The following is a 15,826-nucleotide window of genomic DNA, read 5'->3' as shown; positions in this document are numbered from 1 at the left end:
TTAGGTATACCGCATAACAAAAAAAAAAAAAATATATATATATATATATATATATATATATATATATATATATATATTACTACACTGTAAAACAATGTATACTAGATCATACCTTTATATGCATAGTAATACTTATTGTGGGTGAGTTCAGCACTTTCTGTTGATAAATATTTACAGGGAAACGAAGAAGGAAAACCACAAACCCACAATAAAATTGACTCCTCCGAAAATTATGTATACACTGATCACTTTCTATATATTTTGCATCAAAGATGCAGTAAGAACATGAAAGAAAGCTAAACTAAGTTGATATGATGTACAAAAAAAAGGCATCATGATTCATCTTCTGACTCTGAAGTCTCTACTTGCTGTGCTGAAGTCTCTAGTTGCGCTGCTGGACCTTCAATTGTACCAACAACTCGTCCTTGCCCAGGTTGAAGAATACCCCCAACTAAATAAAGAAAAGTAAATTAAATGGGATATGCATTAAACCTATCACATTTCGATGTACATGGTGCATATACCAAACTAAAATATGAAGGTACTTTTCTTCTATAATTATACGAGGGATAAATACTGATGTTCACCCTGAAATAGCTTGTGGAAACAAACATAAGATGAAGGGAATCTGTTACTATAAGAAAGAATCACCTGATAATAAACTTTTGGCAAGAAGCATCTGTGCAAATTGGATTTCTGTTTGGTGGGTACTAATAAATTTGGCCTGCAAATTATATTTCTATAAGACAATCTGAATTGACGATTAAAAAACCCTTAAGAAGCTGCAATTACACAATACATGTAAGAGACAAACTACTGATCAAAAACCTTAAGCAGTCCTTTTAACTTACATGCACGAGCACAGTTTCATCCAACCTTACTCTGGAATTTATGAAAAACTTTGAAAAAGGGCACAAAGCATCAAGTGACAGAATGCTACATCCTAGTAAATTGAAATAGATGACACTTTCAATAACCTTAAATTAATTGGCAAGTTGCATCAACACATTTCAAAGTCAAATTTATGACATACAATAATAGATAACTTTTACCAGTTCTCCATGAAATAACTCCAAAATATTATCCAGTCTTCCTTGATGTCTCATGAGGAAAGGGCGCAGATGGTTTGTGTACAATTGCTTAGCACCCTGTGTAACACCAAAGAAGTGCATCACTTCAGTGAAATGGTAAGTACAAACTTCGAGCTAAAGCTACATCACTAACTCTAATTAAGCAGTCCAGCAAAATTCACCTCAAAAAAAGCTAGAAATTTTTTTATTTGGCCTGACACGCTCACAAGTGTGTTGAGATTAGGACATTTTAATGCTAATTTTAATTGATTAAAAAAAAGTCAAAGAAGGCCCCCATGATGATTATTCTAATTTTTTAAACTTAGGTCACTATTCTCACCATTCTCTATTTTCCACTGTCTGCCAGATTCACTAGCTTCCCCTCACCCACTCATCCCTCAACCATCCTTAGACTCCGCCTTCCTTGTCACTGGTGTGAAACCTAAGCTGCATGTTCCTTTTCCCTTGTTTGAAACCTACGTTACACCTTCTTGCCTTCTCTCTCTCTCTCTCTCTCTCTCTCTCTCTGTACATCTCTTCCTCTATCTTCTAACTCACCAGCAGAATCAACAATTGGCTTCCATATGGAAAGAGTATCCAGTTAGAAGTTGTAAGCTCCGAAAGTCATAGTCTTCCTAACGGTAAAGAGGTACTGGCTATATTTCCCAGGCACTTACCTTTTGAAATGGGCAGGATATTGTCAGGAGATATAAACCATGGTAGTGAAATTGTTTTACATCCATCCTCCCCAAAGCAGGTAAGCAAAATGGAAAGGGAAGAAAAAGATAAACTTCAAGAAACAGAAATATCTGTTGAACTCACATCAGCAGATGGAAGTTGAAGCCAAACAAGAAATGCGAACTTCACATGATAGTATAGTGGGAACCTATGAAATAAGTCAAAGCTCTTCCATGTTACTTTGGTATTCCCAAACAAATAACCTCATTTAAACACATTACTGGCTATTAAAAAAAATTAGAAAAAGGAAGTGAAAGCAGTTACCAGTAGAGAAATTTATCCGTGAATGCTTCAACTATACTGAAAGATCCATATGCTGCAAGCAGAGAGAGAGAGAGAGGGAGAGAGAGAGGGAGTAGCTTATGCTTGACTGAACAGAGACATATGAGCGAGATAATTACAATAACCTAAAAGTCTAACTAGTACTGTGAGGCCTCCAATCCTCAGTGATTAGGCCTTGAATAGGTTAAGCATAAGCCACCAGTAAAGCAAAATATTCATGGAGTGGGGGTTTCTTTTATTATATTATTATTTACTTATTTTTTTTGTTTATGTGGGGCATCAAAAAATGTCATACAACATATAATCATGAAGCATACACATTGCTTAATTGCCTTCAAAAAGATGAAGTTAGTGTCACTCATAGAATCAATAACCAGAAGTGGAAGAAAAAGACAGACACCCAATCTGTATCGACTGCCCAATTTCTGCTGGGGTTGTATATCAAATTAGGTGATTTAGCAAGTATTGAGATATACAAGTATAGCAACGCCATTCTTAAAAAAAATGAGATGATTTAAAGGAGGATCTAGCTTAAGTTCTTGTTGTAATTTCTTGTTCTGTAGACTCAATAGCTTCTTTTTATTGCTTTTCAAATGAAACTCTATAGATTAATTGCCCAGCAATAATTTCACACGGTATTAGGGAAAACAGAAGTACATATGAAACTCTTTTTTTGATAAGGACATACAATAGAACTCTTAGGGGAGATACTTTGTGGTGAGAATATCAATTAGTATCTTGCGCAGAAAAAAGGAATTTCAAGATTTTCAAAGCAAAACAATATCTGTAATGTTTTGAAAAGCATCATCACCTGCCCAATACAGAAGCCATTTCTGTTGCTCGTTTTGATCCCCCATCTCAATTGCTTTGAAAGTAGAATAAACAGGCAAAAGAATCCCCACAGAACAGCTGCAAATACCTTTAAAGTTTAATTACAATCTTCCACTTTGCCAAATAATAAATGCAGCTAAAACATAGAATTCAGAATATCAATAAGAAACAAGGATTCTGAAATGGATATGAAACTTTTGCATCTGGCTCATCCCAAGCAACAGTGTAGAATTCCTTCTTAAACCTTAAAAGTGACTGTAGGCAAAGTCAATTGGATCATGAAAAGAAAATCTCCAAACTCGAATAAGAGCTCACCATGCAGTGCGGACAACAACATTAGTATTAAGCGGGCTAAGAAGCAATTTTAACCCAACCTGCATCAAATGAAAGTGATGTGAGACCAGAGAAGAAGAAAAATACTATATCTTCCGGATGCATGACATAAATGAAAGTTACAAGCACAAGGATGACCAGTAATAGAAGAGTAGTTTTAGTGAAGCTTGAAAATGAAAACTTGTAAGACGGACGTCGAGGGTTGTAGAACATGACTGGTTGGCCAGCTCAAACACTTTAAGACTGAGGGGAAGTAGTTTAGGTTACTCACAAATTTTACCAACTTGCCAAGTAACCATAACAAGCAAGAAGATGTTAACAGATTACTGTCTGTTATGATATTTCCTCAGAATATTAAAGCATTACAAAAATGACAATACTCTATTTAAGCTTCTAATTCCCTTCCCAATCTGATCAATTCATTTATTTTATACTAATGTTGACACCTTTAGGGTCGTTTAGCATGAGGGATTGGAGATCGATTGGTTGGGATAATTTTATCTACTCTAATCCTACCTTTGGCAGGCCAATCTGGAAAACCCTCACTGACATCCACCATGGGTGGGGGGGTCCCTCTGAAAGGCAAAATGTCATAAATGATCCTCTAATATAAGAAATTCTTCTGTTGTGTTTTTTATCCTTCGTCTGACTTTTTAGTGAAATTCTTTAACATTTGATTAGAGGCATATTGGAAATGAAAAATTAATCTGTATTTGTCGGGTACATCATCCTTCATGTCAGACATGAAATAGAAATTCAATCCACACACTATCTCCCTTACTCAATCTAATCCGGGAGGATTGGATACCTCTTTTCCAAATATAAGGACTGATATCCCATGACCCCTCAATCTAGTATTTCAAGGAAAATTGTTAGATTGGAGAGGTATCGATGAAACATCCACAAGAAATTCATTAACGTGCCTGTCTTTAAAATGAGAAAACATTGAAGAAAGGGGGGATTTATAATATGCAGCAGATGTTATATATAAATGAGAATTCAAAAATGTAGATCATCAATGTAGATCATCCTAATTTTACACTGCCCATTAGCTTTTCGGATCTTGTGTGTATTTCTGGGTGTTTCTGGGGTACATCGGGTGATAATGTAAGTATATTAGACAGTTTTTATTTAGCTAAAAGGAGAGGAAAATTCAGGCAAGCAATAAAATCGTCTGAAATACTTCTAATATATGTCTAATTGGAAAAAAAGAGTAATCAGAGATGCTTTGAATGAAGATTAAACTCCCTATCTGAAGCATCGGGCCACAGCTTTTGTATGTAACACTCGATCTTAGCACCTTCTTGGTGCCGTTTGAATGAATATATAATTAATTAACTTGAATATATCATTATTTAACTTATTATATAAAAAAAGTTGTTCAAAAAACACTAGGTAATTTCTTACCATCTATCCAAGCATTGGTGGACAGGGTTACCCGGTACATGTACATGCAAGCTGGCATGGACACCACATTTGTTAACAAAAAGAAGAGTTGTTTGTAACTGGGAGAATATACTGACGATAATTATCTTTCAATATTCTGATAAATAGAAACATCAGCATATACTAAAACTCTTAATTGCTAATAATCCTGCAATGAATCCCAGTTAGATTAAAAGCACCCTAATTTACATATGAGATATAGCACGGATCAGAACGGGCAGCAAAAAGGATAGTTACTATACGCAACCGCACACTCAGATCAGTGTTTACACATCCAAAATATGTGAGTGTGTGAAAACTAAGAGGATCAGAGATTCAGAGAGATAATACCTCGCTGGAGAGATTTGAGGCAAACATAGCCATTCCTGCCATTCCCGGAAAGAGGAGCTTTTTTTCAGTTCCGGCAATCGTCCGGCAAATTTGAGTACCAATACTGCGATCTATTGACTTTGTGTGGAACTACACATAACCCCTTCAGTCTATGAAAATTCACTCCGGCCCTTTTTCTTTCTTAATTTGTAGCTCTAACCTCTTGCTTCACCGATGTTGTCAAATGGCCCTCGTTGTTTTTCTTAATATTAAGAGCACACACCTAATATTAAGATTAAGACGTATAAATTTGAATTTTGTATTTAATATTTAAATGTGTACTTCTATTCAGATGTCTTTATCTTAATACACGTATTAATATTTTTATGTTTTAATTTGGAAAAAAAGAGAGAGGTCTTATTTTATTTAGTATATTAATTATTAGCTATTAATTTACTTGCTTCGACTGATTCTACACATAGTTCTTGACACATGGTTAAAAGCAAAAAGAATATACTACTACTTTTTTTATGCACGCAATAACTATTGTTTATACGTCAATTGCCAATTGATTAGTTATATATTAGAGAAAAAAATAAAAACGGTCATTAATGTAGAGTTGGACTATTTTTGCCCTTAATATATACTAATCAATAGCAAAAATTGTCCTTGTGTATAACCTATACTTTTGTTCCAAAACTCTTAATCTAGCGGTAAACCTTTAAATTTTTGTTAAAACTAATCAACTTCACTTGCTAGTAATTTCAGGTGACATGGAAAAGACCAAAAAAAAATAAAAAAAAATTGGAACCTTTCTTTCGATCAATCCCAAAATCAACAAAGGTTTCTAGTTTTTACTTAAAAACACTTATTTGCATCTCATGTGTGATGGCGCTAAAATCAATTCAAAAGTTAATATTTTTGGTGGGTTTGACTTGATTGTTAATAAAACTCTCTAACGTGAATGATTAATATTAATTCTTGGTTACACAGTTAAAAGAGCTGTTAGAAACAGTTAACTCTTTTTCTTTTGTTCCTCAAATTAAACCAGATGCAACTCAATTTGTGAGCAAAAATTACCAGGTTGTATTCCATATGTATGTTAGGCATCTGCAAAATCGATGATCAGTCAATATCGTTTTTGGATGTCTGCCTTGCATAGCATAAATCTAAGTGTTGAGATCAGCATTCTTTTGTTGACCAATGTCACAGTCCACAAATATTCACTTAAAGCCTTGCAATTAACTCGTGCCTCGCGCGCATGCAGTTAACTCGTTTATTATACTTGCTATTGGTTTTGGTCTTGCCTGCCTTGTTACTACTTAACACACTATACATAGGGTATCCGCTATTTTCTCTTTTAATTACTTAGCTTCCTTTTTAATACTAAAACCTTTGGCTTTAACATGTTTCATGTAAAACAGGTACACCTCTTCTAGATTATTAAATGTTGAACCAGGCACAGATTCTATTAATATTGCTTTCTCCTCTTCATTTGTTGCGACTTTCTGCATTTTTGTTGTTAGAATTACTAGGAATATTAACAACCGAAGTACTAGGAATGTTACCTTCCTCGATCACATCACTGTTCAAAGTAATAACTACAAGCTCATTATTTTGAAAATCACTGACTCTTTCATTTACTATTTCCATGGGTTCTATGAATGAATGATAATAAATGAGAGTGTGTTTGGTTGTGTTTGATGATAAATGCTCTTCTTTAATGCTATGGAGAATGTGAAGAATGAAAAGAGAAAGAGGTTACGTGCTTAAGGTGAAAATCCGACTATACCATGTGCAATAGGAATAGAGCTCAACCCTAGTTTATTAGGTAGTACTTGGTTAATTAAGAGGAATTTTCATAAATTATTATTGTTTAGTGGCTATTAATTTCTTATAACTACAATATATATAATTACTTTTTATAGCTATTATTTAGTTGTTACGCGACTGTATTCGCATGAATACAGTAGCAGAATTCGCCTAAAAATAGGGGAGTCTAGTTGTGCAACTGTATTCGTTGTATTTACGCTATAGTAGCAGAATTTGCCTAAAAATAGGGGAGTCCAGTTATTTAATAATGGAAAGAGAATCAATTAGCGTGTGTCACTCCTAATTTAACTCAATAAAATCGATTCTACATAAATTTCGCTGCTACGCGACTGTATTTGCTATTGTATTCGCGTTACTGTATTCATGAATACAGTAATAGGGGAGTCCAATTGTGCGACTGTATTCGCGCTACTGTATTCATGAATACAGTAGTGGAATTCGCCTAAAAATAGGTGAGTACAGGTGTTTAACAACGAAAAAATGACCAATTAGCGTGTATCACTCCTAATTTAACTCAACAAAATCAATTCTACATAAATTTCGCTGCTACTGTGTTGTATTTCATGTATTCGCACGACTGTATTTATAAATACAGTGACGTAATCAAGAAATATAGTGTAAACTGTTCTATTCAATTCGACTGTATACATTGTATTCAATTCACATATATTCATTATTCACTATTATACATTGTACTCAATTCAGAGTATTCAATTCGACTGTATTCAAACAACAAAAAATCACAAAACAAAGTGATATTCGGCTGTATTCAAAAAATACAGACCTTCGGAATACATAAATACATGCAAAAAAATAATATATTTATACAAAAATATAATGTATTTGAGTGTATTTGTATCATTGCATGTGACTTAAAAGCAAAAAAGAGAAGAAAGTTCGTCGGAGATGGCTTTTTCCGGCCAAGCAAAATACTGTATATATTGTATTAAAACTAAAAATGGAAACGAACAAAAATCCAGCCCTCAAATCTTCTCCGGCCTAGCCATGGCCAGATCTGTTCGCCTAAGAGGATGAGCCAATAGTGGATGATAGACGCCGACGATTCTGACGCCGACGATCAAAATTAAGTGCTTTAGTGGGTATACCTCGTGTAACCCTATTCGAAGTTGTTGAATCAGCCATTGAAGACGAAATTTAAAGTTTCTTCCTCAAAACCTAACAATGGCGAAAATTTTAGAAAAAAAAAAAGTGAAGAGAAAAAGAAGAATGGTAAAGTAATTTGGCATGAACCGGCCAAAAGCTTTACCAATTACCACGAACTTTTGGAGAAAAAATGTTAAGGATCAATTCTGAGAAATTTGTTCTTACAATCTTGATGTGAGAGAAAGAGATTGTGGAGAGAGAAAGAAAAAAATCTTGCTTGGATTTGAGAAAGAACGTGTGTTAACTGAAAGAAAGAGAGAGAAAAAATATAAATAGCGTATTTCACGCCTATATGGTAGTGTATACAATAAATACATATTTTGCTGTAAAATATAAAAGGTAGCTATAAATAATAATATTTTACAATAATTTTGATTTATAATAAATAGGATGTAATAGTTTGCTACAGGAGGTAAAATTTCCATTAATGAATGCTTTTACATTAAAATTGCTAATTTAAAATTTTATTCGGCTCGGAGAGTGGGGGATAGTGTTCACGCACCAACCCCTCTTGTAGGTTTCTTTTTAAAAAAAAATTCGAACTGATTTTTAGGTTTCTTTTAATAAAATCGCAGGTTTTTCTAGAAATCTACAATCGTACCGATAATTAGGGTAGGTTTTTTATTTTATGAAAATAAAACGAAAAAAATACTGAACCGTACCGAATAAATTTACATATGAAAAATATATTTATATATTAAGTTTAAAAATAATAAAGTACTAAATTTTTCCTTTGGTTTTAGAATTATGAAAATGGTTACAAGCCAACAAGTAATTAAGATCAAAATCCTAATTCTCAAACCTACTATGCTACTCCTATTAACTAATTTATTTCCAGCATATTCACTAGCAAGAAACAAAGTATTCTAACGATTATGAATAATAGAAAACTATAATGTATTGAATATGATTCCTTTTGTATGATTTAGATTTATCTTTTTAAATATTTAATTTATTATAGACTTTATTTTTGAGTCCCAACTTGGTTAATATCTTTCTACTTCTGTGATTTATCTTTTATTTATCTTTGCGTAGTTTCTTTTATGCAGTGGTAGAATAGTTGATGTATCTTGTCACGACCCAAAATCCATAAAGGTCGTGATGGCACCGGACACCACTGTCAGGCAAGCCAACAATAATTACTTAATTGGGTTCTCATTTTATTATTTTTGAAATCATATTTTTTTCCTTCAATTTAAATAGTAAAGAATGAGGATTTACAAAGTAAATAATAATACTTTTAACAAATTCAATACAGAACAATCCATAATCATCCTAAACCCCCGGTGTTACAAGTGCATGAGCATTAACTAGGAATATAAAATAAAATACAGCAGTTGTCCGAATTACAAATTGGACAGGAAAAATATAAATACTCTGAAGGAGACTCTGTTGGCTGCGGGTCGACAAATGGAATACAGCTCACCTAGGTCCCCGCATGTATACACGCCTCTGCTCTCACATGGCCTCTAGACATATATGTACCTATACAAAAATGTGCAGCAAGTGTAGTATGCGTACGTAAGCAACGTGTACCCAGTAAGTATCTAGCCTAACCCCAGAGAAGTAGTGACGAGGGATCGACATCGATGCTTACTAGTGGTCCAATAAGGCAAATACAGTAAAAAGTAAAACAGATATGGGGTAGAATAAATACGCGAATTAAACAAATATAAATTTGTGGTACAATTTTCCTCTGAACAATAAACTCAACTCTCGATTAGCAGTCACCTCCTCCCCCGGAGTACCCGGAGTACATATATATATATAATGGACCTCACCAGATGGGTCGCCATAATTCAAATCAGGAAAACTCCCAGATACACTGGCCCTTTGTACAATTAATACGCATGATTCCCTAGAAGAATTTTTACAAAAATGTCGAGGCGTATGGCCCGATCCCATCATAATCTGGTATATAACCATAGATACATCTATTATATATATATATTGCCATATTGTCGAGGCAAAAGACCCGCTCTCATGAGAGTGTGGTACATAATCCTGCCGAGGCGAACTGCCCGATCCTATAAAGTGTACGCATTGCCGAGGGTCGAACGACACGAATCATAGATGTATCTATCCTACCGAGGCGAACAACCTGCTCCCATTAGAATAAGAAAGCTTTGACGGGTCCTTGACCCCACTCACGAAGGGACAAGTGAGTTTTAGGAAAGCTTTGGGAAAAGCCCTTCGATGAGAACGCGTAACGCAGGGGAAATTCGTAAGGGGAGTACAATTATTCTGTGGGCAAGTCATAAAGTTCATCCGATCTCAACGAGTCTACCGCTCTACACAAGTCTAGTCTCAAATTTTAACATGTAATAAGGAACCTAATAGGCAAGAGACAACTCAAATAGTACAGTCATAGCATGGCATGAACCTGAGTCTACCCGGACAATAACATGAATATAGCTACGTACGGACTCTCATCACCTCGTGCGTACGTAGCCCCCGCAACAAGTAGCAAATATCAATTACAACATCTAGGGGGTAGTTTCCCCCTCACAGAGTTAGACATGAGACTTACCTCGCTCTGAAATTCCATAACCGGTTCCAAAGCCTCTCTAACACCTCAAATCGGTGCTCGTCGCTCCAAACTAGTCAATTAAGATGCAACCCAATCAAAATGTACTCTAATACTCATAATTAATCAATTTATAATAATTTACAACTCCGCTCGAAAAATCAATAAAGCAACCCTCGGGCTCACGTGCCCGGATTCTGAAAATTTTCGAAGATAACTATTACCCATAACCTCACGAAATCAACTATATAATTTATTTCCAATTCCATGTCCTAATTTGTGTTCAAAATCCAAAAATATCAATTTCTAGGTTTTCTATCAAAATCCCATAATTTCTACCAATTTTCATGTTAAATCTATCCATAATCTATATATTAAACTCATATTAAGTAGAAATTACTTACCTCACAAAGGTAGGTCGAAATCCTCTCCTTGAAAGTTCTCAAATTGCCCAAGAGTGAATGAAAATGTGATAAAAATGGCCTAAGTCCCGTATTAAATGAACCCTCACAGGCCAGTGACTTTCGCATCTGCGGTGCTTTGGGCTGCATCTGCGGTCCCGCACCTGCGACAAATGCCACGCAGGTGCGCCTTTCCCTCACTTGGCCGGGCTCTGCATCTGCGGATAAGGAGGGCCGCTTCTGCGAGCCTAGCCGCACCTGCGACCATGTCTCTCGCACCTGCGCTCACGCAGGTGCGCCCAAGATTCCGCATCTGCAGATTCTGGGTTGCCCTCCATTTCTCGCTTCTGCGGCTCGTGGCTTGCACCTGCGAGCCCGCACCTGTGGCTGGCCAAGCGCAGGTGTGATTATGACAGATCTGGGAGCTTCAGCTGTTACTCCAAGCTTCCGACTTGGTCTGAGCCTCGTCCGATTGACACTCGGGGTCCCCAGGGACCTGCCCGAACATACCAACAAGTTTAGAATCATATAGCGGATCGCTCGAACTCTCGGAACGCCCGAAACAACATTAAAACTAAGAATCGCACCCCAAAATCAATTGAATCAAACTTATGAACTTCAAGTTCTTATATTCACTCAAAATGAGTCGAAACATACTTAGACTACTCGGATTGACACCAAATTTTTGCTCACAAGTGATGGACCTACTCCAACTTTCGAAATCGGAATCCGACCCCGATATCAAAAAGTCCACTTCAGGTCAAACTTCTCAAAAAAACCTTCAAAGTTCCAACTTTCGCCAAATGACTCCGAAATGACCTACAGACCTCCAAATTCACATCCGGATGCGCTCCTAATACCAGAATCACCATACGGAGCTATTCCCAGACTCAGAAATCCCAACAGACATCGATAGCATTGAAATGTACTCCAACCCAAATTTATGAAATCCTTCCAAAATGCCAACTTTCACAATAGGGTCTCAGGGTCATAATACTTTATACTTGTACAAGTCATAATACTTGTACAAGTATTATGACGTGTATAACTTTATTAAATTCCGACCATGTGTACAAGTCATAATACTTGAAGTGAAGCTGCTCAGGGTCTCAAACCACTGAATGATGCATTAGAGCTCAAAACGACCGGTCGGGTCGTTACATTCTCTCCCACTTAAACATACGTTCGTCCGCAAACGTGCTAAGATCTGCTCTGGAGTTGTCTGAGATTGTTGTTTAACACCTCGTGCACCTACTCGTGCTACCATAACCCAGTTGAGCACATTTGCTTGAGCAAACCTAAAAATCCTCCCTTTTTTATCTAGTCAAATAAGCCTTAGAGCCAAATTCCAACATCTGAAATCCTCAACCAGGTCTGTTTCCAACATACGAACACCGTATTAATCACTACACGATGCACCAATACATGTTTGCATACCTTCACGGAATCCACACCATGCACCGCATAATTCACATGACTATAATAACATCTCCTGATAACAACAACCGAAATCCCACGAATCTGATGCTCACAACATACCTTATGACCTATATAAGTTATGTTCCAACTCTTGCAATACTGCCACGACAGAGAAGATGTGCAGAACTCATAACCACATGCCTAATCACAATTTATGGAGTCTCTCCTCCCGACAAGAACCATTACCTTTTTTTGGACTGAATGACAATATTTACTCTTTAATATGTTTCATATAAATCTGATCGCACTGATCCCAGGTCGAATAATCTCGTCTCACCCAGTACAAGCTGCCCAGGCAATAAGCCACCTCAGACACTGCCAAAAATCTCGTATGATGCCACAATGTGCCAACAAGCTATAGACTCGAATGTGATACATAAGGAAAAACGAACTCTGGAAAGAACTACTCAACCCACGTAACTAATTAAACAACAGAAAGGATGTTATGAACCTTCCTCGGGAAATGAGAAGAAAAACACGCAATAATAGATATGGAAAACTGTACTCAATAACACACTGTTACGGCATGCAACCCGATCCATACATGGTACCGTTGCGACGTGCAACCCGATCCAACCATGATACCCGTGGCGGCATGCCACCCGATCCAATCAACATATCCGTGGCGGCGTGCCACCCGATCCAACCATATACCCGTGGCGGCGTGCCACCCGATCCACACATAATAATCTAAAGAAAACATACATCGAGCCGTAACGCTCATACCCACGAAATGCCCGAATATCAACCATAAGCACGCCAAGTGCATAATACAAATCATGGGGAGACGGGTAGCGTCACGCGCTACAAAACTCAAGCACCACCAAGGTGCGATATATGACCTACATCTCGAGAGCCATCTTGCTCACATAATACCACAAACCATACGGGATCTCAATACGAGTGCGAATAATCAAAAAACCTCACAACCCACTTGGTATAATATAGATTACACGGGTTAGCTGACAACATGAATAACATCCAAGGCCCGAAGACCCTTCCGAAAACATCACTATGCTGAGATGGGCACATCCGGCCTGATATAGAGCCCACATTCGCATTTAGATCCATCCACAGACCTCAACCGATTCTGATCATATCATGCTTGGCTAAATAGCCTCTTAAGGACCCACAATGACCTATTCACGACACATAAGAGCAGCCTTCAAATCCGGAACAAACTTCCATATTCCATAACCAAATGAACCGAGCGCCCTTCAGGCATAAATTCTCACATTAGCGATAGTACCACAATCTCCATACTTGGTTTTAAATCTTTAATCAATCAAGTGACTACATGTCACACTTATACAATCTTTCCGTGTGATACACTCCTACGACCCTCTGTATCAGGTAACGAGTCTGCACATCCATACCACCGGTCACACTAATGATGTAAAGCAAATCAAGAAGCCGCAAATCAATACACAAAGCCTCTTACACAGGACACCAATCTCAGGTGACGCTAAAGACAATACCAACTTACTCTAAACATCCGAATTCTTCCCTGATCATCCGAGCTCGTGACATTCTTGTCAACACCGAACCACAACCTTGATCCTCAGCTTCCAATTTCCCATGCTGCTCGCTACACCTAACATGCCAATACGTGAGAGTAGCAGAATTCCATAATAACCCCTGATCCACTAATAGGATAAACACTTCATCATATAGAAACCTTTACTTAGCTCATTTCGGAAGGACCAATGCAACACGCAACCTAATTCCCAAACCGCAGAAAATACAACATCATGTTGTAATCTAAACTTCCATAACTCTTTCGAAAATCCCTTTACATAACAAAGCCATACGAATCGAATACCTCCCAAATGTACAAGTGGCGCTCAAGCCCAAGTGTATAACTACAAACTACATGTATAACTTCACGCTGGAGAGACTGTCCACTGCCATAACCGTGCCGATTCAACCATTACCAACCGAGCCACTTCTTCTAATTTACTCGGGACTTGCCCTAGAAATAATGATAGCTCCATTCAAAACATCATGAACCCAAATTCGCACTCATCCTGAGTGACCTTATTTCACGAGACCACGTTGTCTCCAAAACCCACAAACCATCTCATACTCTCCTTATGCGCATATTTGCATCTTCAACTGGTACACCCATTCTGAAAACCCATCTATTAATCTGAAGTTATTTTCTCCCATTCCTCAAATGCCATACCGCATACTGATGGTAATGTAGAACACTCCAAGCCACCTTTCATAATCCACTGCAAAAGCTCAAATACTTAACCATACTACTGGCTCGAAATCCTCAAGCACCACACTTTCAATAATTTTGAACCTACTAGGACCATCGTTGAGAGTCACCCACTCTGGCTTATCCCCGAATATAATCAAACTCCAAGGCTCTGCTAGCACATGAACACCCTCTCGAAGAAGCAACCGATTGAATTCCTTTCCTTATATATCACATCCACGCGAATCATGGACTCCGAGACTTACCAAAACCTGGACACGAACTGATAAGGCCAAATTTAGCACACATTCCTCCAATCCTTTGCTCAAATTAGCACTGATGTTTTCTTTTCTTAGTCGTAATAATCCACCAATACACCGATAACCAGAAATCGCACGAGTAGACAACCACACAATCCAATCATAAATGGTGGGGCTCTCCCACTTAGCTTGAAGCTACAATTACATAACCTTGGGACCCACCGAGATTCCTTTTCCCCCTATTGACATCATTTGAAAGTGCAACAATACATCCCAAACTCGAAGTCATGTTGCATCCAAATAAAATCCGTGAACCTAGTCATTGCCCATCATGAATCCCCAAATTATTGTAAACTTTCCTCAAGGCGTGTGGCTATCCTACCACAGAACTCATATGCTACTCTGCCACTCTCCCATTTTGGTTAAACCCTCTCCTTTAAGCAAATCCTCGACTTCTGCTTTTCATTCTTGACTTTATAGCAATTCAACCACCACAAAACACCTCCCGACATGTCCTTCCTCATTGCCCGAATATTGCCCCAAATCAAATCCATACCTGTAGCACCTGAACAAATGAGTCGCTACCAACTCTAAACCTCCTAGAAGATCATCTTTCTCGAGCCATCAAGATTAGAAACACCAATTCAATTTTGAACCATGACACACTGCTATCTCTGACAACCGCTCCTCAAGCACCATTTCGCAACACCCTGCCTCGAAGGACAAAAATCAAAGAAGACCATAACACCGACGAACCTTAATGTTTCAACAAGGACGACAATGCTACATCACAATTGAGAATTTCACCTCGCTAGAAAATACCAAGTCTCGTCATTCATCAACCAAGGCTTGAACATCCATAGTCTGATTGCCTTCCCTCCGCCGGAATTTAAATGCTGAACCTCTAAGCCATGAATTGAGAAATCCTCCTTTCAAGTCACTCACTGTCG

General features: G+C 37.4%; 1 protein-coding gene across 2 annotated transcripts; it reads right to left on the bottom strand.

Moving 5' to 3' along the window:
- Positions 1 to 190: 190 nt before the first annotated feature.
- Positions 191 to 5,240, bottom strand: LOC107786287 (HVA22-like protein k). 2 transcript variants are annotated; one of them, XM_016607751.2, is made up of 9 exons: positions 5,031 to 5,171; positions 4,662 to 4,712; positions 3,237 to 3,295; positions 2,902 to 2,999; positions 2,073 to 2,124; positions 1,893 to 1,956; positions 1,053 to 1,148; positions 652 to 724; positions 191 to 451 (listed from the first exon to the last, which is right to left on the bottom strand). In XM_016607751.2, exons 2-9 carry the CDS (start codon positions 4,662 to 4,664, stop codon positions 333 to 335), a joined length of 564 nt encoding a protein of 187 aa, XP_016463237.1. In that variant the 5' UTR covers positions 4,665 to 4,712; positions 5,031 to 5,171; the 3' UTR covers positions 191 to 332. The 2 variants fall into 2 exon arrangements, with proteins under 2 accessions (XP_016463237.1, XP_016463229.1); XM_016607743.2 differs by lacking the exon at positions 4,662 to 4,712 and having other exon boundaries at positions 5,031 to 5,240.
- Between the last annotated feature and the right edge of the window lie 10,586 nt (positions 5,241 to 15,826).

The sequence above is a fragment of the Nicotiana tabacum genome, chromosome 4, assembly GCF_000715075.1.
Source record: "Nicotiana tabacum cultivar K326 chromosome 4, ASM71507v2, whole genome shotgun sequence".
Classification (NCBI taxonomy): domain Eukaryota; kingdom Viridiplantae; phylum Streptophyta; class Magnoliopsida; order Solanales; family Solanaceae; genus Nicotiana; species Nicotiana tabacum.
Note: the sequence above shows the minus strand (reverse complement) of the source record. Positions and strands in the feature narration are given on the sequence as shown.

Bases quoted from the DNA above. Each gene is read 5' to 3' on its own strand.
- LOC107786287 (XM_016607743.2), bottom strand. From the start codon at position 5,072: ATGGCAGGAATGGCTATGTTTGCCTCAAATCTCTCCAGCGAG. The intron at 3,296-5,030 runs GTATTATCTCTC...CATTTGATGCAG, and splicing joins CCTCAAATCTCTCCAGCGAG to GTTGGGTTAAAATTGCTTCT. The intron at 3,000-3,236 runs GTGAGCTCTTAT...AGGTATTTGCAG, and splicing joins GTTGTTGTCCGCACTGCATG to CTGTTCTGTGGGGATTCTTT.